Consider the following 26,399-nt stretch of genomic DNA (forward strand, 5'->3'; position numbering starts at 1 on the left):
GGGTACGTACAAAAGTTGGGCTTGTGAAAGCAACTTAAGGGGGACTAACTTGTTAACATTCTAATAGATTTACTACTCAATGTAATGGGATTTACTACTCCATGACCCACGGGCTTAAAAACCAACGTGCACCGATAAGTTTTACAAATACATACAAATGTTTACAATGGCCCAGTTTGCTTATTTTGGATATATGCGACTTGTCTACTGAAATATGTACACAAAGCTCGCATTTGCTGGACCACTAGCCCCATCTCGAGAAAAATAAATGAATCAAAATGTGTCTCTTAATAATTTTTTATTTCGTTAGAGTCATGTATTTCTAAAAGAAGCAAACCGGGCCACGAGGAACATTTCTGTGCATCTGTACACCTTTTCGTATTGGTACACGATGCTTTTTAATCCCGTGGGTCATAAATTGGTAAGTCTTATAAGAATGTGGTCAGGTGAGTCCCCCTTAAGTAACGAAGCCACGTGCCCTCCGCGCCTTTTCAAAATGACAGCATAGTTCACCACAAAATTGCGCTCTGTACAAGACACAAAGCAAAAGATTTGGCAAACTCCCTTTCGTTGCGCAACAACTTGCCCTAATGTTGGCGCTGATTCAGAATGAATCTAACGAGCTGCTGTCAGTAAAACCATGAAGTTAATATTTTACGCCCTTCCCAAGCCACAGAGCGCTTTCTTGGTCTTAGTTTGGGAAAGGGCTCATTTTTGGGGGGCTGTGCTTTCTCTGCGTTTTTTCGGTGCTACAGGGTTATCGCGTTTTGCTTTGATTAAATTGTGACTTCCTGTATGCGTTTTTTTATTTTGCTTATTTGATAATGCTGCACAGATGAAATTTGAAGATTGTAAGCAATTATTACCTGTACAACCGATTTTTTAGCCCATGCTGCCAAATGTCCTAATATATTGACTGTATGTAAGGCGTTTATTTTTGAAATGGGCCAGATCAACCTAACGCGAATTTGAAAAACAAGGGCGAGGTTTGTTACCGGACTTAAATGCAGCGCCGTCAAAACTATTATATGATATATTTTACATGGCAGCTAAGGGAAATTCATGGCCACAAGTAATTAAAAATTATGCCGTGTATTTGAGCAATATATGGGTGATAAGTTCGGATTTGGCCCATATTGAATTGAAACACTCAAGTTGACGCTGCATTCTTATGAAAACTTAATTTAAATTGACTTTCAAGCATAGTGCGATCGAGTTTCGGTGGAAACGACGTTAAAAATATGCAACAGGGTCTCAAGAACCGTAAAACTCTACATGGAGAGCATGTGAGTCCTCTTGGCCCAATTAGCTGATCTTTTTGAATTCTTCCCTAGGATAATTATCTTGGGCACGCCTCAAGGCACTAACGAAGCAAGCAATGCTCTTCATTGCTTAGCCATGAATTTCCTAAACGCTTCACAAGAAGGCTGTCCATATCTTAGAGACATTATATCATCGCCTACGACTGAACTTGGCTTCACCAACAGTTACCTTTTCCGCATCGGTCTGACGACCAACCCGTACTGCGACAACTGTTCTTCTGTAGAAACCGTTGAACATATTTTATTAGAATGTGTGACTTACTTCGCACCAAGATCCCGTTTTTTTTTTTTGAAGATAATGAACGCCTAGATCAAGGGCCGGTAACTTTTAAGGCTATCCTAGGACCATGGACTTGCCCTTCAAAGCAGCGTCAGGTTCTAAAAAGTTTGTTTTCTTATATGGAGGACACTGGTCACATTTTAAAATTGTGAATTCTGTGGCACAATCTAAAAAATAGTCTGTCAAGCACGTGAAGTGACGCCAGTGTCCTTTTTTTTTTTCGTTCTGCCCACTTCTTTCTAGGGCCTGTTTTCCCTACATCCCCGACCAGTAGCAGAGATGCATGTAGGCGATTGCAAACGCCGGCAAAACTCTCTGCTTTTTCAATAAAGAGCTTTCTCTCCCCCCCCCCCTCCCCCTCTCTCTCTTTCTCTCTCTCTCTCTCTCTCTCTCTCTCTCTCTCTCTCTCTCTCTCTCTCTTCACCTTGATGAAGTGTTTCGTACTCCCAGAGCGAGGTGAGGGTCGGGATTTGCCAGGGCCTGCAGCGGTGGCTATTTAGTTAAGTACTGAAATTGTAAATGTGGAAGTAAAAACTATTTCTGGTATTCATTGGCAGTGACGGCGCACTCAGGCAACCGTGTGAGTGCGCCGTCACTCGTTATGTCGGGCTCCGCGGGATGGCGGTACTTGTCCGTGCTCGATAAGCTCTACCTCACCGTACGCAAAATATTGCTCCGAGTCCAATGTGAGTCCGATTAATAACATCTCTGTTGACACCACCATTGAGAATCGGGTTGAAACGGAGCAGACGACGCACGCCGGTGTATTTTTTTTTCTTCGGCGTGCGGCCGCAGTGGTCCAAGCCGCGCCATGTCCATGGCGCATCGGCTATGTCTGTGGCCGTTTCCAGTGTTGCCAAGCGATAGAATTGACAGCTAAACTTTTAAACGAATACAACCTATAAACAGTTATTTCGTAGGAACGGGGGAGACGAAATGAAATCATTGTTTCACATCTCTGTTCCATTTCGTTCACTTTTTCCGTTCACTTTTGGCACCTGGGGACATATCTTTAGCCGATCTCCTAACTGTCGTCTGAATTCATAATATGCCAGCTCCGAAACGCAAAAAAAAAAAAATAATGAAAACACCCACCAAACAGTCTGAACATTCAAGCCAAAAGCAAACTCCCATTGGGCAAATGCATTTGGCTCATTTTTATCCGTGAAACAGCAGGATCTGACTCATTTTCGACGCGAACTATGATCTGCAGAGACGTTTCAAGGCCGTTATCTCAACTATTTTCCAGCCACTCCTTCTTAGGGGAAAGTTGCCGAGTTTTGTTTGTCACTGCAGCTTCATCCGACTCAGTTTCGGTTTCTGGATTTGGCTCATTTCGAAAAAAAAAACACCTCATGTTATTGTAAACGAGCGCAGTCCTTGTCAAGCCTCAGTGGCTTTTTTGTTCCCTTCAGTACCATTTCGATACTGGAAATAAAAATGATTTGATTTGATTTAGTTTAGCTTGAACATGTGCAACTGCTGATACCCGCAAGGTCATACCTACCACCATAATCATCAGTCTAAGTCCACGGCAGAGGTGAAGACCTCTTCCATAAATGTCCAATCACTGCCCAAGTATACACATTTTCGGCCCGAATTTCGCTAATTTATCCCTAAATCCAGATTCCTGAATATCCCTTCTGAACATGCATTGTAAACAGTCTTGCCGAGATTGTCTCTCCTTGTCTCATTCTTTTCCTGTTCAGGAACTTCCAGCTCATTTTGTGGAGGAGGAGCAGGACAAACATTTTATTGAGCCTTTAAAGGAGCACTGACACCAATTTTCGGCATTATTATTATTGCACAGTTCGCTTCCTTCACTCAACAGAATACCCTCACTGAAATATGAGTGACCTGCGACGCGAAGAACATGGTTCAATTGGATCTCATTTATCGCGCCGACGGAGCAGCGCGCGGAGCGGGACTCAGCAAATGGACATCAGCGTGACATCACCCCGTGAAGCCAAAAGAAGTGACGCGACAGCGCTCGTTAAAAACTCGTGACGTACTTCACGCGCGCGGCCCTACGAGCGGCGAGCGGGCGCAACACCCTCTCAAGCGAGCGCCGGTGATGTCCGCACAAAGCGGTGAGGTCAGGCAGGAAGTCTGTCAAATGCGCCGTTCGGGATGAAAGCGCGGGAATTTGAAACAAACAATTTTTAGGCCGTTCAATGTAATTAGCTATCGCACGCTGAAGTATTTGAAGTGCTGTTTCAGGTTGGCCAGACCATTAAGCATCGATAAAAGCAATAAAAGTGTAACATATTTTCGTGTCAGTGCTCCTTTAAAGGCCCCTTAGGGGGGCGTGGTGACCGGCGCACCGGTGACTCACTGCTCGTGCATTCCTTGCAATATAATTCAGGAGTATTATGTAGGTTCTTTATTCCCTGGTATTGCAATGCTTCTAGCACATCGGCAATGTCTACAGAATCAAACGCTTTTAAAGCGAAAGCTTTCTCAGTGGAACCGATGGCGTCCTGCAAAAAAAAAAAAAAAAACTAATGCAAACACTATAAAAAACTAAAAGAGCGGTTCTAGATAAGACAATATGCGCATCGATCACGAAGAAGGAGTTCATTAGTGGACGTTTATCTCACAAACGTGGTTTAGATGGTTCGTTGATGCGTTTTCTTAGTGCGCGAAAACCCGCCGCATGGGTTCACCATTCATTTGCGATGTGGGTCTTCGAAGGGTTGACGATCGATTGAACGGAATTTCAGCGAAGGTTGAACGCACATTTAGCTTTCTCGCTTCTCTAAACTTTCTTTACGAAGGGGTGGTAATGTTTTAGGGGCGAAGCACCTTAGGGGCTCGGGCTGTCGTCGTATCCTGTCGTCGTCTCCTGTCGTCACAGCAAATCAAGTTGTCACACGATGGTGATAAAACAAATGTATAATGAATAAAACCGGTTAAAAAACCTAACATGATTTAAGGTAATTAAAAAAAACTGGAATAATCAAGATTTAATTGCATTAACAACAGAAAGTCGTTAAATTTGTCTCAAAATTCTTTATAAACGCGAGGTTCGCTCCTGTAAAGCATACTTCTTAGCATGTTGCGCCGTGTGACACGAAGACAACTTACGGCCAGTCTGTCTCTCGTTTAATTGCTTAAATCCGGTTCAATGCGAGAGAGGGCGCCACCGCCTGAGCAAGCGCGCGGTTGCTCCTCCCAACGGCGCTTCTCCGGCGCTCAATCAGCGCGCGCCGTGCGGCAAGAGAGAGTTACAGTCTTTGGATACACTTATACACTGCATGCTTCACCCCTTCCCGGGTTTCAGGTTTCCTCCCGGGATTTTTGTTTTTCGTAGTGTCACCGAATCAAACACTTTTCCAATGTCTATAAATGCCACGTAAATGGGTTTATTATACTCCGCAAATTTTTCTATTACTTAATTGCCTACAATTAACGTGACTACGCTGCATGTAGCGTCACTAAATAGTCTTTTAGAGTATCGGCACTCTTTTCTCTCATTGTTATGTGCCGCCAGGATTTTCATTGGTCGGTCGGCACAACGTAATATTTGTGTTCATATGGGCGCAGCCATTTTGTTTCTGGGCACCCCTCCCTCCCTCCCTCCCTCCCTCCTTCCCCCCCTCTCTCTCTCTCTCTCTCTCTCTGCTGCGCGGACCCTAGGCCGGTCGCACTCTGCCCGTCACAACCGACGGCGGTTTCGCTGGGAGAGATGGCAACACTGCAAGCCAGAAACAAAATAGCCCCCAGACGCTACCGGGTGCGCGAAGTGGCGGTACTCTTAAAGGAGCCATGAAGAGAAAACACAAGTTTGGTTCATTCAAAAGATTGTCTCGTTAGAATCATACTGACACCACTTTTAACGTAAACTTCGCTCAAATAAGCTACATAATTAGGAAAAACGGGAATGGTCATGCGACCCACCAGCTCATTTCCCGCAACAGAACCTGTGATGTCACATGGGCTAAGCTCTGCGATTGGCGGAGGCTGGCAGAAGCAGACGCAAATTAGGTAGAGCTTACAAACTAGACGAACGAGCGATTTGCGCTTAAATTTAGGGCACATTCTTTACAAAGCAATAAGAATGATGGGGCAAACAGTGGAAGTTGCGAAAGCACATGTAAACATAGAAGTACTGATGCGTTCTGCTGTTCGTACTGCGCACAGCATGCTTTGGTTTAGCTGCACAGCACTACGGGGCTTGGGGTTGTCTCAGACGACACTGGCCGATTGACGCAAGCGACGGTGTCTTACGTGACCCCATTTGTCGAGCGAGCACTGTTTCAGGGAACGAATATTTTCTCCCAGAACAAAAACAAGCCAGGTTTAAATGCGGGCAAAAACAAACCAAACGCTTGCCACGGTATGGTGGCGCCATCTAGGTTCGGGCAACGTAAAGAAACGCGGGAACAAACCAACACCGCTGTACAGGGTGGAGACAACCTTTGAACGGTCCCGTGCCGCCGCAATTGGGCCAACGGGCTCAACGCGTTATTCTTTTCGTTTCCCACGAGACCTAGCAACGCGAAACAGACAATATGATTCAAACTTCTTCAGTAAACTGCGTTGCGGCGATAATTTTAGCGCGGTTTTGACACAATGACTTGCTTCGGCGGCGAGCGAGCAACCGAACATGGCGGCGCCAGCGTTACGTGTCTCTACCCTGTACGGCGGATGCGTGAATGAAGGTACTCTAGGCTGCAGAGCAGTCGGTTCCCGTGATGTCACTTGGGACCACGAAAACTCACGATTGAGCGGGAAAATCAAAATTTTAACCTAAATTGTTTAATTTCTCAGTGAATAAAGCACCGTTTGTATCCGGACAAGCGCTGGGGGCACTATAAAACACGAAATCTTTCGAATAAAACCAACTTGCATTTTCTCTTCATGGCTCCTTTAAGCATAGCTAATTTAGTGACGCTAGCTGCATGCCGGGCAAGATGGGCGCGTGTGTGAGTGGCCAGCCTGTTCGTACCGGCGATGATGTCCTCAACCGACAGAGCCGCCGCACGGAAGCCCGACGGGACCGGCAGGGAAGGTGGCTGAGGTCGCGTTGTCGGCGGGGGGCACCCGGGCGCGGGAAACGGTCCCGAACACGGCCCGGCATTGGAGGAGGGTTGATAGGTGGGGTAAGGCGGTGGTGGTGGTGGCGGTGGTGGCTGAGTTCGTGTGGGGGTAGTGATGGTGGCGGCGAGTTGTTGGTTGTGGTGACTGGGATAGTAGGTGGGTGCCGGCTGGGGCGCCCCAAAGCCTCCCGGGTAGCCATGGATGTTCGGCGCCTGGGGGGCTCGGTAATTGGGCTGCTGTCCTGTGCAGGCCAGCAAAGAAAAAAAAAAAAACAGGTAGAGGAGAATTGGCCACTGCGTGCGGTCGGCTGTTTTGTCAGTTAAGAACATACCGCGTTGCGCGGTGTAGTGGTCTGAAGTTATAATTTGATAGAAAAAAAGGTGTTAGAAAGGTTGCTGGTGTTCAACACTGGGCTTTTTGAGTTAAGGCCACAGTGTCTAGAACCAACGCCAAAGTATAAACGAGTTCTGTCGCCACACCTGAGGATATAACAAGGTGCAGAAGAAAACACTCAATGACAGGAGGTTAAAGCAATCAGGTTCCTCCGACTGGACATAACAGATGTTTGGCCTGTCAATGGGGCGATCGCACGGGAAGAAAAATTAAGCCAAAGAAGGGCTCCCCTTGGGAATAGTAATATAAATTGTCAGTGGTACTAGTTACTGCCATAGTTACTATGGTACCAGGGTGCTAGGCTGCGAATGTGTTCATAACAGCCACGTCAACGACGGCACAGTTCCCGCCATTTCGACAAATCGCCGCGCGAAGGATAAACCCCCGTAGTGTCGTGGACAAAGTTCTTCAGGAGAGGGAAACTCCTTGGGAACTACCCCTATATAGGGCATGCTAGATAGGCGAGTGTTTGCCCTGACGAAGGCAAGTATCTTGCTGAAACGTTGGCAACAATCGTGGACACATCCTTGTTCGAAGTTTTCTTTGATATATATATATATATATATATATATATATATATATATATATATATATATATATATATATATATATATATATATATATATATATATATATATATATATATATATATATATATATATATATATATATATATATAGAGAGAGAGAGAGAGAGAGAGAGACAGACATAAGGGTAGGCAGTCAAGAATGCCTTGGAAAGCAAAGGGGGGGGAAGCGGTAGGTCATTGAAACAGATGAAGTAATCCAACGAGCCCCTCACTTCCCATTCTGATTCGCTATGTGAGTATATATATATATATATATATATATATATATATATATATATATATATATATATATATATAAATAAACGGTTAGGCTAGTGAAGGTTAAATAGCAAAAAGGGGCGCAATAAAAAAACATAACAAGTTTACTTCGAAAACACAACTCTTTACATGAACGTCTTAAAACGTCGATGTAAGGTTATGTTTTCGAAGTAAACTTGTTAGGTTTTTATTGCGCCCCCTTTCAATATATATATATATATATATATATATATATATATAGATATATATATATATATATATATATATATATATATATATATATATATATATAAAGAGCGTCCGGGAATCGAACCCGTCAGCTTTTGCACTCAGTATCGCGGCGCCTTTGCCACCGACCCACCGCGGTGGGTTATCACAGAAAAGGTATTTGCATTTGCAGAGGGCGTTTATCTAACTAGAATGTACAACTCTACAGTGGGTGGGGAAAGCGGTGCCTCACCTGTCTCGATGACGCTGGTCCATAACCGGTGGTTGTTGAGTGTCCCGTTATTGAGGTACAGCTGGAAGGTGTAGTCGGTTCCGGGCAGCACGCCGTCGATGGGGACGCCCTCGACCGAGTCTGTGGCAGGGAAGGTGAAGTTGGGCCCGGGATCACCCACGGGGGGTGAGTAGTCCACCCGCAACTCGCCACCCGGAAGGCTGGTGTACTCGCTGGGCAAGTGTAGCGTCAGCTGGCTCACCCCGCCCGCCTGCAAAACAGGGTGTCCCCCAAGGCTTCAGTCTCTCCCCTCTCTTTTCTTTTTTATGTCGCATTCACAGAGGCCGCCACCAGAACACAAGCATTGGAGAGAGCAACAGAGAATGCTTGCTTAAATATTCCACTGGTATCGAGACACCAGAACGCTGAACCACACAGAGTGAAGAGCCACGGATCTTTTCAACGTCGTAAGCTTTTCACACATGATAGAAATATAATTGTGGCCACAACGTTCCCCTGCAGCGCGCCGGCAGACTGGCTGAATTCTATTGAAACTATCCACCTGAAAAAAAAAAAAAAAGCACCTGGTAACTTACTTTAACTTGACGGCCGCTTACCTGTACCTTCAGATTCACCCCATGTATACCTGTACCTTCGGATTTACCCCATGTGTAAGTGCAAACATAAATCGCTGTGAAGGTTATTACACAAACTGTGTAAGGGAGCGAGTCAAGAAACCTAGAGCATGACCCCTATATATAATGCAGCGTTTGCATAAAGCCCACTGTTTTCTAGGGTGGGAGGTGTGGGGGGGGGGGGGGGGGGGCGGTGTTGCTTATGCGGAAAACGTTGTTTTTGTAACCATCTTCAATTAGTCAAACTCTTAACAAAGCTACAGTCACACAGACTCTACGTAGAACAAAATAAATAGTCTATAACGAATAATATTTGCAACCTTGTGCCCTGATACCTAACCACAGACAATTACGGTGCCATTCGCGACTAGGCTGATATTTAAAGCTCTTTTTATCCGGGACGATGGCGGTATAAGTTCTACAAATGGTGAAAATTGCGTCAACGGACTCCTAATACGTCGTTACCATCGGCAACCAACGAGACCACGTGACTCTAATCATCATCATCGGTAAACAACTGTTGAAGTAAATCGCGTTCCATCTTGTCGCATTGCTCCATGCTGCTCCGAGTTCCGTTCGCTCGGGATTGGCATAGCAGTGGCAACGATGACTGGATTTGAAGCCACGCGGGCAAGAAGTGATATAGCCCTCCCTCACAACGAGCATGCAACCAACTCGACAGGCGTCTCGCGCGCCGCAGTTTCGGAAACTAAAATTGAAATGCATTGTTGTGGCTTTCGCGAAGTAAGCGTGCAGGAGCCTCCAAAATGCAACCCAAGCTTTAATTAACACGAAACTGTCATCACTGTCATGTGCTTATACTGTGCCTCAAATGCGCCAAGGTTTTCTTCGCGAACGCGGAGCTAATTAGCTACCGGCAAAGCATTGCCACCTCTTCCCGTAGTTGGGAAAGTTTTGGTATTCAGTGAACACACTTTGCTTATACGCGTTGTTGCAATGCCACCGTCCCCCTTGGTCCGAAATCGACTTCAAAAAGCGACTAAAAATACCCACGGCAAGAAACCTGTAGAAGTCCACCGATACATGCTTCGAATATAAAAGCCCCGTGTTCGCGGGCGAATAACAAACAACACAACTGCCTGAGCGTTCTACAAACATCACCATTCGCCGGACCCTAGGCTGCGCGTTCGGCATTTCACTTCCGTGTTCTCTCGTTTGTTCGGTCACGCCATTCGCCTGCCGGGTGCACCGGTGTCCGAGCCGGTGCAAGCCGCACGACCGCACCCCCGTCGACGCCGCGCTCTTTCCGTTCCTTCCTGACCGGCAAGACGCCCGAGCAATTGCCTTGACCCATTTCCTATACAATGGCCCGTCTGTCCGCCCTATTCTGTGCAGCGAGGCGGGGACTATTCTCGCGGCCTCACAACAAGCAATCACGTTCGTGCCCACACTCCGAAAGCAACCATGACAGACCACGCGAAGTGGTGTCCGACGGCCGTCAGCTTAGTTTGCAGCTGCAGTGACCTGTTCGTTCACCAAAACCGGCATAGGGTGAACAAAGGTCAAAGTTCCAGCAGGTTACTGGTCCCAATGTGACGGCAATTCTGACACAGCTCTGGGCCGTTGAAATTTCGAACTGAGCTTTGTGTGCGTAGACGTCTCTTTGCTTCTACAAAAGCTGCAAGAGAAGTTGTGTACTCTTCCATTTTTAACAACGAAGCTATAGCTGTTGTTGCTAGCCGTAATATGTGCGGTGTGCGGCGTCATCAAAAAAAATTACTCCCAGCGTTTAAAAACAGTTCAGGCAAAGAAAACAGTTCACGTGCGTCCGGGCCTCAAGGGGGGAGCACAAGACAGCTCACGGCACAGACGCCCGTGCTGACGCATATCCCACTTTGGGAGAAATATGAAAGCCTGCGGTCAAAACAAACCGGGATTGCCAGTCATGTATGAGGAAGACGCCCTAGCAAAAATTCTGATAGAAACTTGTATTAGTCTTATACATTTTTGTATTAGGTGTATAAGACATGTATTAGTCTTATACAAACTTGTATCAGTTTTATAAGTTTCATATACAAGTTGTATTAGTCTAATACAAATACACCTATTAGTTTGTGTTAGTTTACAAATACAAATAGATCTGATAGACCTGAGTCTAATACGAACTAATAGAGACGTATTGGTTTAAATAAGAACTAATACAAATGAACCCGCAAAGTGCGATTTCCTGAATTTTTATTTTTTCCCGAAAATAACAAGACAAAAGGTTGAAATGATCGCCCTTGAGCAATATTTTATTTGGCATAATATTATTAAGCGTTTTGTTCACTAATAAATCTCCGTAAATCTCCAACCTAATTGTTATGCAAATTAGGTCAACATTTTTTTTTTTTTTTCATTTTCGCTCCTAAAAAGTGCGCTACGTGAAGAGAGCTTATGGGAGCTGGGAGTGCTGCGCCAGCGATAAGCCACCTTACCTGACCTTACCGGCGAGGCTGCAAGAAGAGCAGCAAGAAATCTATCAAAGCCGAAAAACTGCAACGAAGTCAAGCCAAGCCATGCCATTCGTTGGGTAGCCAATATGGCGACAACATCACAGTGCTGCTGGCGTGTGTGTACATTCAGGAAGAAGACGGTTAGAAGGAAGTGGCTTCTAACGTTATTTCACATCAGACGCGTGTGCATCGCGTCATCGAGAAGTCTTGGAGATGTGTCTAACGCCCGTATAACTTTGGCAAGTATGAACCAGGCCGCAGCGCGATCCATCATGGACCCGTCACCTCGTGGCTCCGGACATCTTTGTTGTGTCTGCTATGCTGTGTAACGAACGCTTGACATCGAAGAAAGCGTGTGCATCACGTCATCCAGAAATGTTGGCGATGTGTCTAGCGCCCGCCTAACATTGACAAATATGATCCGGGCCGTCGCCCGACCCATCTTTGACCCGTCACCTCGCCGCTTCGGACTCCTTTGTTCATTTTCAAGGGAATGCCTCACGAAGAGACTCCATTCTAATTGCGTGTTGCGGAAGGGTGAACGCCGTTTTGAAGTTGCATCGAAATGGGAATGGTGTTCAATCAGCCATTAATGCGCTCGATGTGTACCTATGGCTGGACCGTACAGGTTTGAAGAGCTTTTCTGATTGCTTGGTGCAGCTATTTTGTGGATTCGCATTGCAATTTATTCGTTCGTTCTTGATCCGGTTACGAACTTATGTATCATTAAACTATTCAGCGAGATTTCTGTCAGCCAGAGGAATTTGCCTGTGTACCCTGATAATAAAATGTGTTTCCATGCTTCATTGCTTTGTTCGAACTTGCCACTGGTTCTGATAGAACTAGTACACTCTGGTAGACCTATCATACTAATACAATCTGATAGACCTACCAGACTAATACACACTTATAGACCTAATAGACTAATACAGACTAATAGACCTAATAGACTAATACAGACTGATAGAACTAATAGGCTAATACAAACTGATAGGTCTATTAGTGGCAATAAGCATATACGTCTATTAGAATTTGTATCAGAATTTTTGCTAGGGCGACGATATATGACGATGACTACTACTACCAAAGCGAAAAGCGACGACGGAACATGTGGATAAACAATTTAAAACCTAATGCAATGTGTGGTGGTGGGTCCTTCAGTGCTTACACAGAAAGAAATCCTTTAGCTTCGCTAAGGTTCAAGCCTTGCGCGACATCGTGCAAGCTTCACCAATGCTCTTTTTGTTCTTGCATTCGTGGAAATGTGAATGCAACCGACACGTTCAAGGCTGCTAGCAAGTACCGATCTGTACAACGAGCGTAGTCGGAGTGGCAATGCGAATGTACTCGCGTTACTTCTGCGACAACTTTACGCGTACTGCTCGTTGTTCTTGTCTAGCTTTCTATAGAAAACCCGCTAAGTCTGCAGATACAAACCACGTTCCACCACGAACGCACTGGCGAAGAGCTGAATATGCGCTACGTGTCTCAAGCATTCCCCTCCCAACTGGAGAAAGGTCAACAAACTCCTATTTTCACACTAAAAATAGAAAAAGAAACAAGGAAAGAACTTCGGAAATGCGATTTCATACAAAGTGAAGTTTACGGCCGAAACTGCTGACACAGCGGCAGTGCTGGGAGGGCGCACGTGAGGTATACGACACTGTCCGTGCGAACTTTGAAAGAAAAGTGAACGCGCCAAATTTTTAAGGGTGAGCGACATCTGCGTACACCTGGGCGCGAAGGAAATTTTGTAGCACGTAAGAATTTAGGGATTTTTAGTGTTCCCCTACGCAACCGCTCGTTTTTCTCATGAATCATTTTTGATGAAGTTTAGAAGGATAGAAGGAACCGAGAGAACGAAGAGAGGAACGAAAAAAGGCAGAACAAAAAAAAAGAAAAACGGCTGTGCGAAAAACAGGAAGAAAGTAAAAGGAAGGCGGGGCCATAATGCGAAAACAAAAAACGAACACAATGATAAAGGGATCCATAGAATGAGTTGAAGTTGTAAGGCGAGTGACAGCTGAAGAAAATGAGGAATTAGCAAGGGTGGTCAGAAAAAATGGCACCAATTTTCCACGTTCCCTTACACGTGAGCTTCTGGGAGGTACAGAGCAGCACGAAAGCGCAGACTGCAGAGAACAAAAAAAAAAAAAAAAAAAACTCGGAGATGCAAGTTATGTGAGGGTGCTTCAAAACGGCGCCTACTGTCTGTAGGACGGTAGGGGAACGACCCTTCTGTGTGTTCAAATTTTTTCACTGCGAACAAGGAAAGATAACCAGCCGTGCTTAGTGAACGAACTAAGCTCTTCCTCGCGTTTAATTTTCCAGCCATTTAATCTCCTCGTATTTCAGCTTGTCGTCATCTCCCTGCATTATTTATACCTCTGTCGCACGGGCGCTTTCAATACGAATTGGAGCGAAGCGCGATTGACTTTTCAAGCGCGCTCGACGCACCGCCGCTGACATGGCATGTTTCAGTACCGACTGAGCAGTTTCACCGGTTGCACTCACGTACGCCAGATGGCGCCGAAAATGCACTCGTGGCCGGCGTCTGGTAACTTTGCGCGGTCGTAGGTACACGTAACTATATAAATGTTATCACACGTTTATCTGAATCAAGTTATTTGATACAACTTGTGGCGTTAGGTGAAGTTGTCACCTTCTGTGCCATTACTCAGTGGGGACGAGAGTCGCAGCGCTGTCGCTCGCACGCACTTGGAAACCTCAATGGCGCTTGGGAAGCAGGATTGAGGGATCGGGCTTAATCGCGATTGAAACTGACCGTGTAGCAGCGCTCGATCCAGGTTGAACTCGATCCGGATCGACTCAATCGCGATTGAAAATGCTCCTGAGGCACGGGTATTGGAAGTGTCAATTTCTGGCCTGTTAGATTCACTGAAGCAAACATTCGCCCATTACGCACAGCCATATCACCGGGTCAATCCCGTCTACATGTCGGGGATGGGTTAATATGCTCCACTCGAAGTTCTAGAGCGTTTCTCCAGGAGCTGCGGGAATCCGGAATACGGCCTCCGTATTGGGCAGTCGAACCCGCCGCCTTGTCGGCAGTAGCAGGGTGCTGGAGACATTACGGGAAGTCATCACTAAGCCTAATGCACAAGCACGAACAGCCAGTCGCACGCATTGCGGTCGGCGTTTAAGCGCACAACATTCTTATCTATAACACTGAGTTCAACTTCAACTGGTTACCTCTCAAAACTGCGGACCCAAACTTTTCAAAAAAAAAAAAAAACGTTGAGGTCAAAATATATGGTCAAGACTTCAGACGGACACAATATTTTTCTTCAAATACTTTTCAGGCGAGGCAAGATCCGGCTATAAGTACGAAACCGGTGTTATAGACAAGGGTGTTGCCCTCTGTACGAGCAGTGGGTGAACCGGATGACGAGCTCGCGCCTCGCGGCCCAGGGCATCCCGGACTAGGAGATGCTTTCCACAGGACCGGTGTCTCGTCGACAAAGATATGATCAGATGAGGGGCACAATGTTCATCCCCCCCAAAAAAACGTTTTAATAACCATGCCGTATACGCGGAGGACGCGGTGGTCCACAAGCGGCCGCAAGCGTCCTCCAACGAGGTCCTGAAATGGAGACTTCGCTCGGATAATGCTCTTGTGCCATTAAAGTTTGTTCTCTGTGTCATAAAACAAAGGCGTTATCTCGGGACGTCAGTTGGAACTTTGACAAAACCGCGGCGTCTTACCACTAGAGCGTCTGGAATCACGACAGCTTACCCGCGACGTTCTTGCGACTGGCAGACATCATGCGAGAGCAAAAGCGGCGTAACGGTCCCGGAGGCGGCGTCGATAAAAAACAAACGGTGGTTGATTCCCATGTCATAGGAATCAGTAAAACACGAAAGTGAAATGTGCAGCGAAATCTGCAGCTGAGCATGATTTGCGGGTAGGCGGCTGTTTTGTGGGTGTGCTTGGCGAGCGACGTCCTGCTGGCGGGTCGCTTCGGCAAAGGTGTACTGGAGTCATTTCCGCGGCGGATATGACGTCAGTGAAATCTTTGTGTATCCGGGAATAAAACTTTCGTGTTAAAAAAAATTCGGCCACCTTCGCAATTGAGATGCGAAGACTGAGAAAACAGCGAAGCTGTTTTCTCACCTTCATTAGCTTTGACTCACCTCATTAGCTTTGACTCACTTCATTAGTTCCTCACCTTCATTAGCTTTGACTTGACTTTTATTTGTTCTGTTGATTTCGTAAAAGAATGATGGTTAAAAAGCAAAGTTTTCCTTGCCTCCTTCCCGCTTTCCCTCACACACCTGCCGCGGTGGCTCAGTGGCTAAAGCCCGTTCTACATGGGGCGAATTTCGCTTGCGAATTCACAGCTGCGGCGCCGCTCGTGCACCAAAACGATCTATTCTCGTTGCTGTGGCGAATTTCCAAATGTTTGGAAGAGTCGAACTTCTCTTGTGAACGCCGCTTAGCATTTGGCAATATGTCGCAGCAGTGAAAATAGGAAAATAAATCGCTTTGGCGTACGGGCGGCGCCGCAACTGCGAATTCGCAGGCGAAATTTGCCCCATGTGCTGGTGAGCACGAAGTCGCGGGTTCAATTCCCGGCCGCGGCGGCCGCTTTTCTGATGGAGGCGAATAGCAAAAACGACCGTGTGTACGAGATTTCGGGGCACGTTAAAGGTTCCCAGGTGGTCAAAATTAATCCGGAGCCCTCCACTACGGCGCGCCTCATCGCCTGCGTTGCGTCGGCGCGTTAAACCCTTCAATCAATAACTTTTCCTCACAGCTCTAAAAAGTTAAGAACGGCAATAGATAATGTACGGTATCACTCCGCCGGAGCGGCGGACCTGGATATCAACAGGTGCGCGCGTTTTGAAAGGAGATTGGTATGAATACGTGATATCGCCTGCCTTTTCTCACGTAGCTTGTTCGCCGTCGCTGCAATCCTTTATAAGCATATTAACTCACAAAATCAGGTAAACGGCTCGCGCCATGTTCAAAATATCATCCCCAGTAATGCACTACTTGCACCGCGCGGAGTAGCATCCGGCTGCGTGATGAGGCACAGCGGCAACTTTCGTTGTCTCGTTGCCGCTGTGCCTCAAAGATTAGAGTGCTGGAGGACGAAAATCAGAGAGGGGAATATTGCCCAGGAAAGCTACCACCTGTAACAGAAAAAATTTCTCCCACCTCCCCTCGCGGGAACCCCTATGTAGATGCGACGCATAGGGGGTTCCGTTGTTGTTTCCGTTAGGTTGATTCTCCCATCGCGTGAAACGTGCCTTGAACCCCCTGCCGCGGCTATGACGCAACGTGGCGCGGCTATGACGCAACACAATCCAACACAATCCAATCCAAGCCAAGCCGAGCCAATCGAATCCAATCCAATGCCCCTCGCGAGAGAGTGTTAGCTATCGGAGAGGTGAGGGGGTGAGCGGCGGAGAGCGCAGCTCGCGCGGCGAGGAGAATGGGGAGGGGTGTGGACGGACAACAACAACGCCGTATGGAGGGACAAGGCAAGTGAATGAGATGCAGTCGCATCTAAAAAATAAGTATTTTGTGCATAATCAGTCTTTTTCTGTGCCTGCCCTAAGCAGCGCTAGTATTAAACCGAGAGTATAAAACATAGGTATATTAGTCCTTTTTGGTCAGATGACACGTCATCACCCCGCTACAAAGGGGATACCAATAGAAAAAAACAATCATCATCATCGTCGTCGTCGTCGTTGCCATTATTAAGTTGTACCCGAGTATAGCATTTTCGCCCTCTCCACTTCGGCGATGATATAGTTTCCTGTTAATGATCCGCAACGTACAGAAGAAAGCTTGAACAGCTCCGCTGTTAACGCCTTCGCTACAACGTAACACAAGTTGCACGAGATTTTCACACCCCATTTGTCTATCACGTAAGCTTCGCAGGAAGCCGCTTCCAGCACGTCGTCTTAGTAAGTGCGCAAAAAGAAAAAAGAAAAAAACTTTCAGCGAACCAGTAGTTCTTTCGTCTCTCCCCAATCTGTACCAGCTGGAGACTTCTCAGCCTACAGTCTCCGTCTCAGCGTGTCGGGCGACGCGCCGCCTCGGTGTCAGTGTCAATCTCTCCCGACTGCTCCGTCTGGAGACGTCCTCCGGGTGTGTTTTTCTTTCGCGCGCCTCTGTTTTTACTTATTCGCCTCGGACAGCCGTCTGGCCCAGTCCTTGTGCGGCCTTGGCCGTGTGCCATTCAACGCAGCCGGTCTCTCAGCTGGCGCCGCGGTTGGAGTTCGTTTCCCGGGGCCGGCTTGGCTGCCCCCTTGCAACCCCTCCTCCTCCTTCTCCTCCTCCACAACTTCTTCACAACGCAGTCCTCCGTCTAGCTGTCATTCTTTCCCGTTATAAAGACCCAGAGTCCGCACGGCGTGTTGGCTGCGGGGGGGGAGCTCTATCGTGGTTCTGCCCGGAGACCGAAATACACTCCGTCGCCGGGGATTTCTCTACACTGCGGCTTCCTTTACGCTTGTGCGCCCCGACCGTGTCGCCTTCTTCCCACTCCCACTCCACCTCCGCACCGCTCGTAACCTTGCACGTGTGAGCACAAACGGCGGAAGGAAAGCAACCGCGGTCTGAACGCGGAGTGAGGGGGAGGGAAGTGGGAATTGAGGATCCCCCTCGGGCTAACCGGCCGCGTGACAGACGCTCTTGCTCCCCCCCGCCCCCTCTTTTTTTTTTTTCAGAAAGACGTCGATTAAAATCTGGGCCAGCGAAGGAGCCCCTAAGTGAGCGTCGATTACGTCTGCAACATCAGAACTGCGTTCCTTCCTCTCCTGTCGCAGTGATGCGATTTGTCTTTCCTGAAAAAAAAAAGAACATGAAGTATATTTAGACAGCGGAACGGCCAGGTGAATTTAACTGTTAAGCAATACCGTGATGTCATAGAATGAGGGACGCCCGCTGTCGCCTGTTCCGTTCAGGACCACGGAGGTTTTTACGTGGACTCAATCAGGAAACCCGTGCATCTGTCGGTAACGCTTGATATGTGACAGTTTCGCCGGCATAAGAAAATGCTGTTAATAAAAAATGACCGCGTATCTGCTCCTTTCGTTCGAAATGTCGACGAAAGACGATAGTCGACTGGCGTCCCTTACAAGTAAATGCCTCCCTTCTCTTTCCCGCTCACCTCTCATGCTGTTCCTCTCAAGATAACACGCTAGAGATTTGTCAAGTCAATTTAAATTTACCGCGTTTCACTGCTCCAAGTCAGGTGTCTCGATGCCACTGCTGCCGTACGGTTTTCTGCCATTGATGTAGCATTTCAATTGGTATCGCCAAAACCAAGCACCCACGAATTTTATTAAAGGAGTACTGCAAATACCACTTATGTGCCGATTTTCTGCCTTACATTTGCGTAATGTCTTCTTCTTGTTCAACAATGTTGGTAAGTAATTAACACTGACACCGGACTTAGATGTTTAGATTTGGCTGTGAGTATATAAGACTATTGCGCAGCGGTTGTTTCACTTTGGCCGGGTGGCTGCATCAAGTCAGACAGACAGACAGACAGACAGACAGACAGACAGACAGACACACAGACACACAGACAAACAGACAGACAGACAGACAGACAGACAGACAGACAGACAGACAGACAGACAGACAGACAGACAGACAGACAGACAGACAGACAGACAGACAGACAAACAGACAGACAAAATTTCTGTGTTTAAGTGGCCCACCAAAGACCGTAAAGCCTTCATAATTTGGCACTGTACACTATAGTATATGGCGCCTGAATGAATCTTTTCGGAGCAGTGCATTTGTGTATAGCTGCGAAACCAACTTCGAAGTGGGCTCCGTAACAATACACGAGATCACATGGGGGTATCTGTATACCTGAGCGGCTAACGGTTTTGTCCGGGAATTCCCACTTCGGAGTTTCGGCAATGTTCTTATTTCATTTGCGACAGAGGCGCGATACGAAAATGCTCGTGTGTGTGAGATTTCGGAGCACGTTAATTGTCTCCTAGGATATCTGAATTAATCGGTAGCCCGCACCCCTATCTCTGTTTTTAATCTCGTCTCCACAACCTCTCTTTGCGCGCTTTTCCCGCATTTTCCCGAAAGGGCGGCACTTTATCACGGTGTTGCCCACCTGTGTAGTGTGCTGTACATTCGTACCTCAAAATACGTTTAAGACCACACCAGCAGTGTTCAGTGCGCGGTAGAATTACCGCCTTGTGTACGCCTCCATTGGATTCGTGTTAATTGCATTAAATGGACCCTGCAACATCTTTTTCAACTTTTTTTGAAATCTTAAATGCTTGCAGAACGTAGTCACCCAACACACCCAGTACTTAGATTAGGGGTTCGCAAAGTACCTCAGCCAAAAATTACTGCTCTATGCCCATCAGATAACTTGTAAACTGGTTCAGAAGATTTTTCTCTCTTCCCGATCTTGACGTTCTTCAACGGCCCAAATTACGTCACTGAGGCCATGTAGCGGCTGTTGGCCGGTTTTCCTTCAGTTGCAGCAATGAACGCTTTTCGATAGCAACTTTAAAAATAAAGCCACAAAAACAAAGCAGAAACGGAAGGCGTATCTGGTGCGACTAGGAAATCACGCAGTGCCGGGCTGCGCTGGCGATGACTATAGCTTTCGCGATGGTTCTAGACGCTAAGGAAAGAATGAAAGCGCTTACCGAAAGTGTTGCAGGTTCCCTTTAATGGTGAATATCAGCTCTTTCCCCCCTGATTTTCTGCCCCTTTTCTGCGATTTCCACTATTTGACAGGATTAATTTCGTTTCGGCGGAAACATGCGCGAAGGGACACTTGGATCACGAACGGGCAAATGATAAAGAACACAATCACACTTCACTGCCTCTATTGTTGATTCCACCTGACACCACACATACGCAGTCTGGATGCGGTGCAGAAAGGAAACTACGGTCCCAAATCCGGATTTGCCTCTTCGGGTTCCGGTACAGCCCACAGACGCCAACTAACTGTGCTGAAAGCAGACTCCCAACGTTTTCTGAGCCCTCGACATCAACGTGATCACGGCACCGTGGCGCGAACACCGTGTCGAGGGCATTGCGCTGAGTAGCCATGGCCCTCCACGAGCAATCCGCAGCCGTACACTTGATCCCGCGTTCGCCCCAAACACGGCGACGCCGCCGCATCGGCGTTAGGCTTAACGAGACGTGAGCGGGCGGGGCTTAACGTTTCTAGGCCAGACGTCGCCTCGGGGTAAACTCGTAGGAATCGGGGGAAAGTAGGGAAACAGAGCAAGGGAAGGCTGCAGCCAGCGGCGAAAGGGCTGTTCACCCGGTTGAGTAATTAGAGGAGACGGGACATCGTATGTTTGTAGTTCACTGGAATCGTTCCGCGGCCGCCCTCTTGGAGTCGTGGCGCCATCTACCATCTGCCGAGAAGGGAAAAAAGACGGCGTGTTGCCCGCTAATCCCGATCCCCTCGTGGAGCCCGTTTGATGGCAGAGGTGGATCAGGCACGACTCGTGGTGGGCGCAGTCGTAACTCCCCTCGAACACACCGCATATACAGCTCGCCAGAGCAAGTATACAAGCTGGACTACTCAGTTTCGGTACCGGCGGGTCGAAGCAAGCGTTGAGTCAGCCGGATGAACTCGGTCCGTTGCGACGTCGAAAGCACCCGGGGATTGAGACGAGGGTTAGAAGGGATGGGAATGCGGTCGGAAAAGGTGGTCGGAAGGGATCAATTACGGACGCGCGCGCCTGCTTGCGATCTGCCTGGTGCGTAAGCTTTTCCCCTAAGCAGGCCGCGCGCCGGCCGAATGATGTACGGCGGGGCCCTGTCGGGGCTTGACTAATTCGATTACCTTCGCGAGAATTATGCCGGCTCCCTATTTGGAAATCAAGATTACGGGTGTCACTCGCCGGCATGTGATCATTTGTACAGAGTTGGGAGCTTGAATGTAACTATTTATTTTCGTTCAAAAAATGCCGACAGTCAGAAAAGGGAGCACCTGCACGAGATATTACTCAGCGGTGGGTTGCGGCGCTTAATTATTAACGCCTGGTATCTCTCTGAGGTTTCTTTCCAGCTCGTGATTTCTCCCGTGGTAAACGTGGCTCGTGTAGTGAGGGAATTGTAACTAAATTAACCGTTGATCATAAAGCATAACTGCGTAGCAAGAAAACAGGCGTTAAGAATTAGTGTGCAACGTATTGCGCCTTAACGTAAATGGACTGTAACCGGTGTGTTGTATATATATATATATATATATATATATATATATATATATATATAGTATAAGTAAAGAGTCGGATACACAGCAAGAACAATAACAAACAATGTTTACTTACGTAGCGGCAACGGGACTTGCCTTCATCAGAGTAAAGTTACATGATTTTGCTGTCGCAAACATTTTGAACACATTTCTTGTATAGGTTTGCAAACCTTTTTGCAAATAGGTTTGCAAACCTTCATATATATATATATATATATATATATATATATATATATATATATATATATATATATATATATATATATATATATATATATATATATATATATATATATATATATATATATATATATATATATATATATATATATATATATATAATTTTCTTTTGCATCTCTTTTGTATAGCAAATAGCGAAAGGAGAGAGAGAGAGAGAGAGAGAATGCTCTTTAATGTGAACTGGTGAGGTCAGCCCTGCTAGGGACAAGGCTTGCTACACCAGATGGGGGGTGACTACGTTGATGAGTGGTTCATATCAGACATCAGGGTTACAGTAGGAAGAAGACAAACATGAAGCGTTAAAAAAAATGAAAAAAAAGGACAAGAAAAACAAGAGATTGCTGCTAACAGAGTCCTGACCAAAAAAAATACAATTGAAAAGAAAATCGTTAATGGAAACTTTCAAACAAAATGAAAAGTAAACGACGGGAAAATAGGAGTGATTCATGCACCGGAGCCATGTCCACCAGTGCTGTCACGTTAGAAATTACTGTGAGATTGCCAAGGAAACTGAGGCCGCAACCTATCTTTTCCGCTTTATTTTTGGGGTTGACGCACAAGCTCATGTTTTGCTACATTGAGCGCCTTCCATTTTCTATGCCCTAACCTGAACTTTCCCCTGTAAGCCTCGCTGCAGTGTACGAACCCATTGCAGGCGCCAGCGCCTTCAGGCCGAAACTTCAGGCCTTCGCGTACGACTTGTGGACGGCCGGTCCCCTGATGGCGTTCCCTCGGCTACGCAGCCGCAGAGAGTGAGAGTGAGGCGAAAAGTGCATTAAGGCGAAGAACGCTGCGGACATTTCATATACGTATAATAGCTCATGACCTCAGCGCCACTCGAAGAGGACCTGGAACGACGTGGTCACGAGGGGCAGTCGGCATATCTCGCAGGCAGGCCGTGCCGCGCTCGCCGTCATTACGGTGTATTTAAGTGACTCTGCGGTCGCACTTCGAGCTCAGGGTATAAGGGCAGCTCACTGTTTCCCGCGCAACTCATACGCCGTAGGTTGCCGCGTAGCGGCCATTGAAATGTTCTTCGGATTTTGAGTTTAGAGGACGGATGTTGCAAGCGCCTTGGGTAGACGCGCCGTTGATGGGAATAAGAGCGAGGAAAGAATCACTGCATGTTTGCGCGGTGATTCAAGCGAAACAGCGTTGGAGCAGCCTGCCTGCGCTGTCCTTGGGTCATTTGATCGCTTTTTGTCGGTGTCGGCGACACTTTTGCAAGATGCGCCTCGGTCGAATCACAGGGCGTTGGTAAAGTAGTTTAATGAAAATCGTACAACCCTCCGTCGAACGACGATTATTGTTAAACGCGAAGCTTTCTCGTGATGGTCCTCGAAATAAAGTTTATTCTCTCTCTCTCTCTCTCTCTCTCTCTCTCTCTCTCTCGTGATGGATTCTTTGGTTGTCGTCCGAGACCGTTTCGAGCATGTCGAAATAGAGATATACGATAGACACCGGTTTCATAGCGCGAGGGATATGAGGTTCGATTCCGGCCACGGGAAGTGTTTTTGTAGCGCAAGCTACATTGGCAGAGGTTGAGCGGTTTCGCGTGTGCCGTGAAGGGCCGTTCTGCGCAAGCGCGAGGAGCATTGGATTGGTTTGGATAGGATAGGATAGGATTGGATTGGATTGGATTTGGATTTGATTGGATCAAGTTGGATTGAAATCATATCCAATTGGAGTACGGGTGTGTAGAGAATTAGGTCTGCTCATTCGCCGGTCTGCGCATTCGAGAGGAGTGACGTCATAGCCGTAGCTCTGCGCCTCCGTTGCGCAGTAGTCAAATCTGACGCTGCGCCGGAGCCGCTTGATAGCCGTTTCGCGTGGCTCCTGGAGAGCCGTGTTGCGCATGCTCGAGGAGCAGTGACTGGACTGGACTGGACTGGACTGGACTGGATTGAGTTGGATTGGATTGGATTAGATTGTAAATCGTTTTAGCAGCAGTAGGCATGATAATCAGCTAATCCTAGACAACCAGGAAACCTAAGAATAACCAGCTGAACCTTAGCTAACGCTACGTATATCCTGCCATAGCCGAGTTAAGCTACTGCTAATTTTTTTGTCTTTCACTTCAACCACGACCATTCATCATCATCGCCAGGGAAAGTTGGCTTTCCTACAGGGCGTTTTCACGTCACAGACGTCATCAGTGAGAGCACTAAAGCTTCGCTTCAATAGGGTATTGCTGGGGGCATTTAGAGGTACACTTTCGGCTGCTGGCGACTGGCGTCTATACCGAGTTTCTGGCTATGCGTTAAACGTGACAGCTGTCCAGGTGTTCAAAACGCAAGTTCGCGGGCGTTTTGTTCTCGTCTTCGCCACGCTCCACATCCAGTCATTGTTTCTTTCCAGGGAACATAACTTCCTTAGCTCATGTTTGTTTACTAAGGCACACAGTATGGTAACAGGGTGCAGACATTATTGAAAAAAAAAAGAGGCTGAAGGGATGAGGATTGTTACTTTGAATGAAATCATTCAAGAGCTGCGTCCAGCCACAGGAGACAACATACCGGTGCTGAGCCCAAGGACGTGGGTTTGATCGTGGCCGCAGTGGCTGCTTTTCTGATGGAGGGGACAAGCGAGAACGTCTGTGTGTTTAGATTTCGATGCACGTTAAAGATGTCCAGGTTCCAGACTTGATCCGGAGCCCTCCCCTACAGTGCGCCTCATAGCCAAGGTGTTGTGTTGCTTCGTCGCGTTAAATCCCAGAATCTGAATAGGTGACAACAAATACGAGAAATAAAACGGCGTTCGAATATATATATATATATATATATATATATATATATATATATATATATATATATATATATATATATATATATATATATATATATGGAGAGAGAGAGAGAGAGAGAGAGAGAGAGATAGCAGTAGAAGAAACTTCTGGAGGAGCCAGACGAAATATTTCAGAAAATGGTTGACTCACGATTAAAAACCAAAAACAAAAACAGTGGTTTACTGACGTTTCGACTGGAGGACCAGTCCTGAGTCAGATAAAGACTGGTCCTCCAGTCGAAACGTCAGTAAACCACTGTTGTTGTTTCTAATCGTGAGTGAACCATTTTCTCAAATATATATATATATATATATATATATATATATATATATATATATATATATATCCGCAAGTCGTGTATATAGCGTTTAGTCTACCTTGTGCCGTTTCCCTTGCCATAGCGGAAGCGGCTTAAGTTATATCGTTGAACGGCGCGGGTTCCGGGTGGTGGTGGTTGCGTGGCTACGTCTGCGCCGAAAGACACGGTATCCTGCATGGCCCCACGCAGGCACTCAATCCGACGGCACGAGATCGGCATCCTGGATTGCCGGTCACGTCGCTGGCTGAAGAACTGCGCCTCTGAGTGCATTGGACGCACTCGCCCACCACCAAGCCTTCCTCCCACGCCCTCGCATAATATCGCCCCTCCTGTCATTGTAGCCCCGTGCACGCGTTCCGGGCCATCCACCCTTCTTACTCGGTCTTCGTACGGGGGAAAGAAACACAACGGCGACCGGTGTCGCGCACTTTTCTCGGCTTTTTGAACTCTGCCCGGAACCCAGATTCTGTAACGCCCAGTTCACCGAACCTCTCGGCTTGACTGCTGAAGTGAATGCGCCTTGGTAGCATCGTGTATGCGGTACTCTTCTTCGCTGAACCCACTCACCGTTTACGGAAGGATCTTTCGGATAGTGTCGACATACCCACTTTCGGTTATTAGAACACCTTTGGCGGCTAGGAGCTTCTAGCCCAGTTGGGGCTTTACCTCGGTTACGGGGCTGGAAGTCTGCTGAACAAAGCGGAAGTCGGTGGTCGTCGAATTGAGCTCCGTGCACGTATGTCCTGAAGTTGCCGCACGTTCGTCGAATATACGTTTCCACAGGACAGATACGTTTCATCTCTCTGGTTTTGTTCCTCTCTTTCACTTAGACGCCCAGACGCCCGGGTTAAAACAACATGACCCCTCTCGCGCCTATCCGCATGTTCTGTTTTGTTTTGTTTTGTTTTTCCACAAAAATGCGTGTGCGAGCACGAGTCGACTGCGCATGCGCGGTGTCCCCAGTCTGTGCGCTTGCGTGCATGACCCGAGATGCGTCGTATACGTGATAAAGAGCTCTGTGCATGCGTGGTGCAGCTCAATATCGCACCAGTTCGGGTCATTGGTGCAGCAAAGTGATTGATTGATTGATTGATTGATTGATTGATTGATTGATTGATTGATTGATTGATTGATTGATTGATTGATTGATTGAGTGAGTGAGTGAGTGAGTGAGTGAGTGAGTGAGTTGCCTATAATATGGTTTCCTGGCTGCATTGATGAGTTGGTCTAAATTGTTGTGCAAGATTCTGTAGTATACAGGATTGCTCATTTTCGGGTTTTATATTTTCTTAAAATCGGGGGGTAAAACTCGGGTGCTATTTGTCAAATTGATATTCGGGGATAAATCGGGTTTTTTTTTGTAAAATCATTCCGAAATTCAGGTTTTTTATGATGAAATCTGCAGATG

At 47.0% G+C, this 26,399-nt stretch overlaps 1 protein-coding gene across 3 annotated transcripts in view; it reads right to left on the bottom strand.

Annotated features, from left to right (window-relative positions):
• The window catches only part of Ptp10d (Protein tyrosine phosphatase 10D), a 202,879-nt gene that overhangs the window by 60,828 nt on the left and 115,652 nt on the right, over nucleotides 1-26,399 (bottom strand). For 2 of the 3 annotated variants that reach the window (XM_077674048.1, XM_077674047.1), the window contains exons 2-3: nucleotides 8,346-8,595; nucleotides 6,554-6,886 (exon numbers count right to left, since the gene is read on the bottom strand). In XM_077674048.1, the coding sequence (XP_077530174.1) occupies nucleotides 6,554-6,886; nucleotides 8,346-8,595 (583 nt within the window). The remainder of the gene's footprint in view (nucleotides 1-6,553; nucleotides 6,887-8,345; nucleotides 8,596-26,399) is intronic. The other variant, XM_077674049.1, reaches the window with a different exon arrangement.

The sequence above is a fragment of the Haemaphysalis longicornis genome, unplaced genomic scaffold (assembly GCF_048455015.1).
Source record: "Haemaphysalis longicornis isolate Haplotype H1 unplaced genomic scaffold, Haemaphysalis longicornis Haplotype H1 scaffold_6, whole genome shotgun sequence".
NCBI classification, from domain to species: Eukaryota; Metazoa; Arthropoda; class Arachnida; order Ixodida; family Ixodidae; genus Haemaphysalis; species Haemaphysalis longicornis.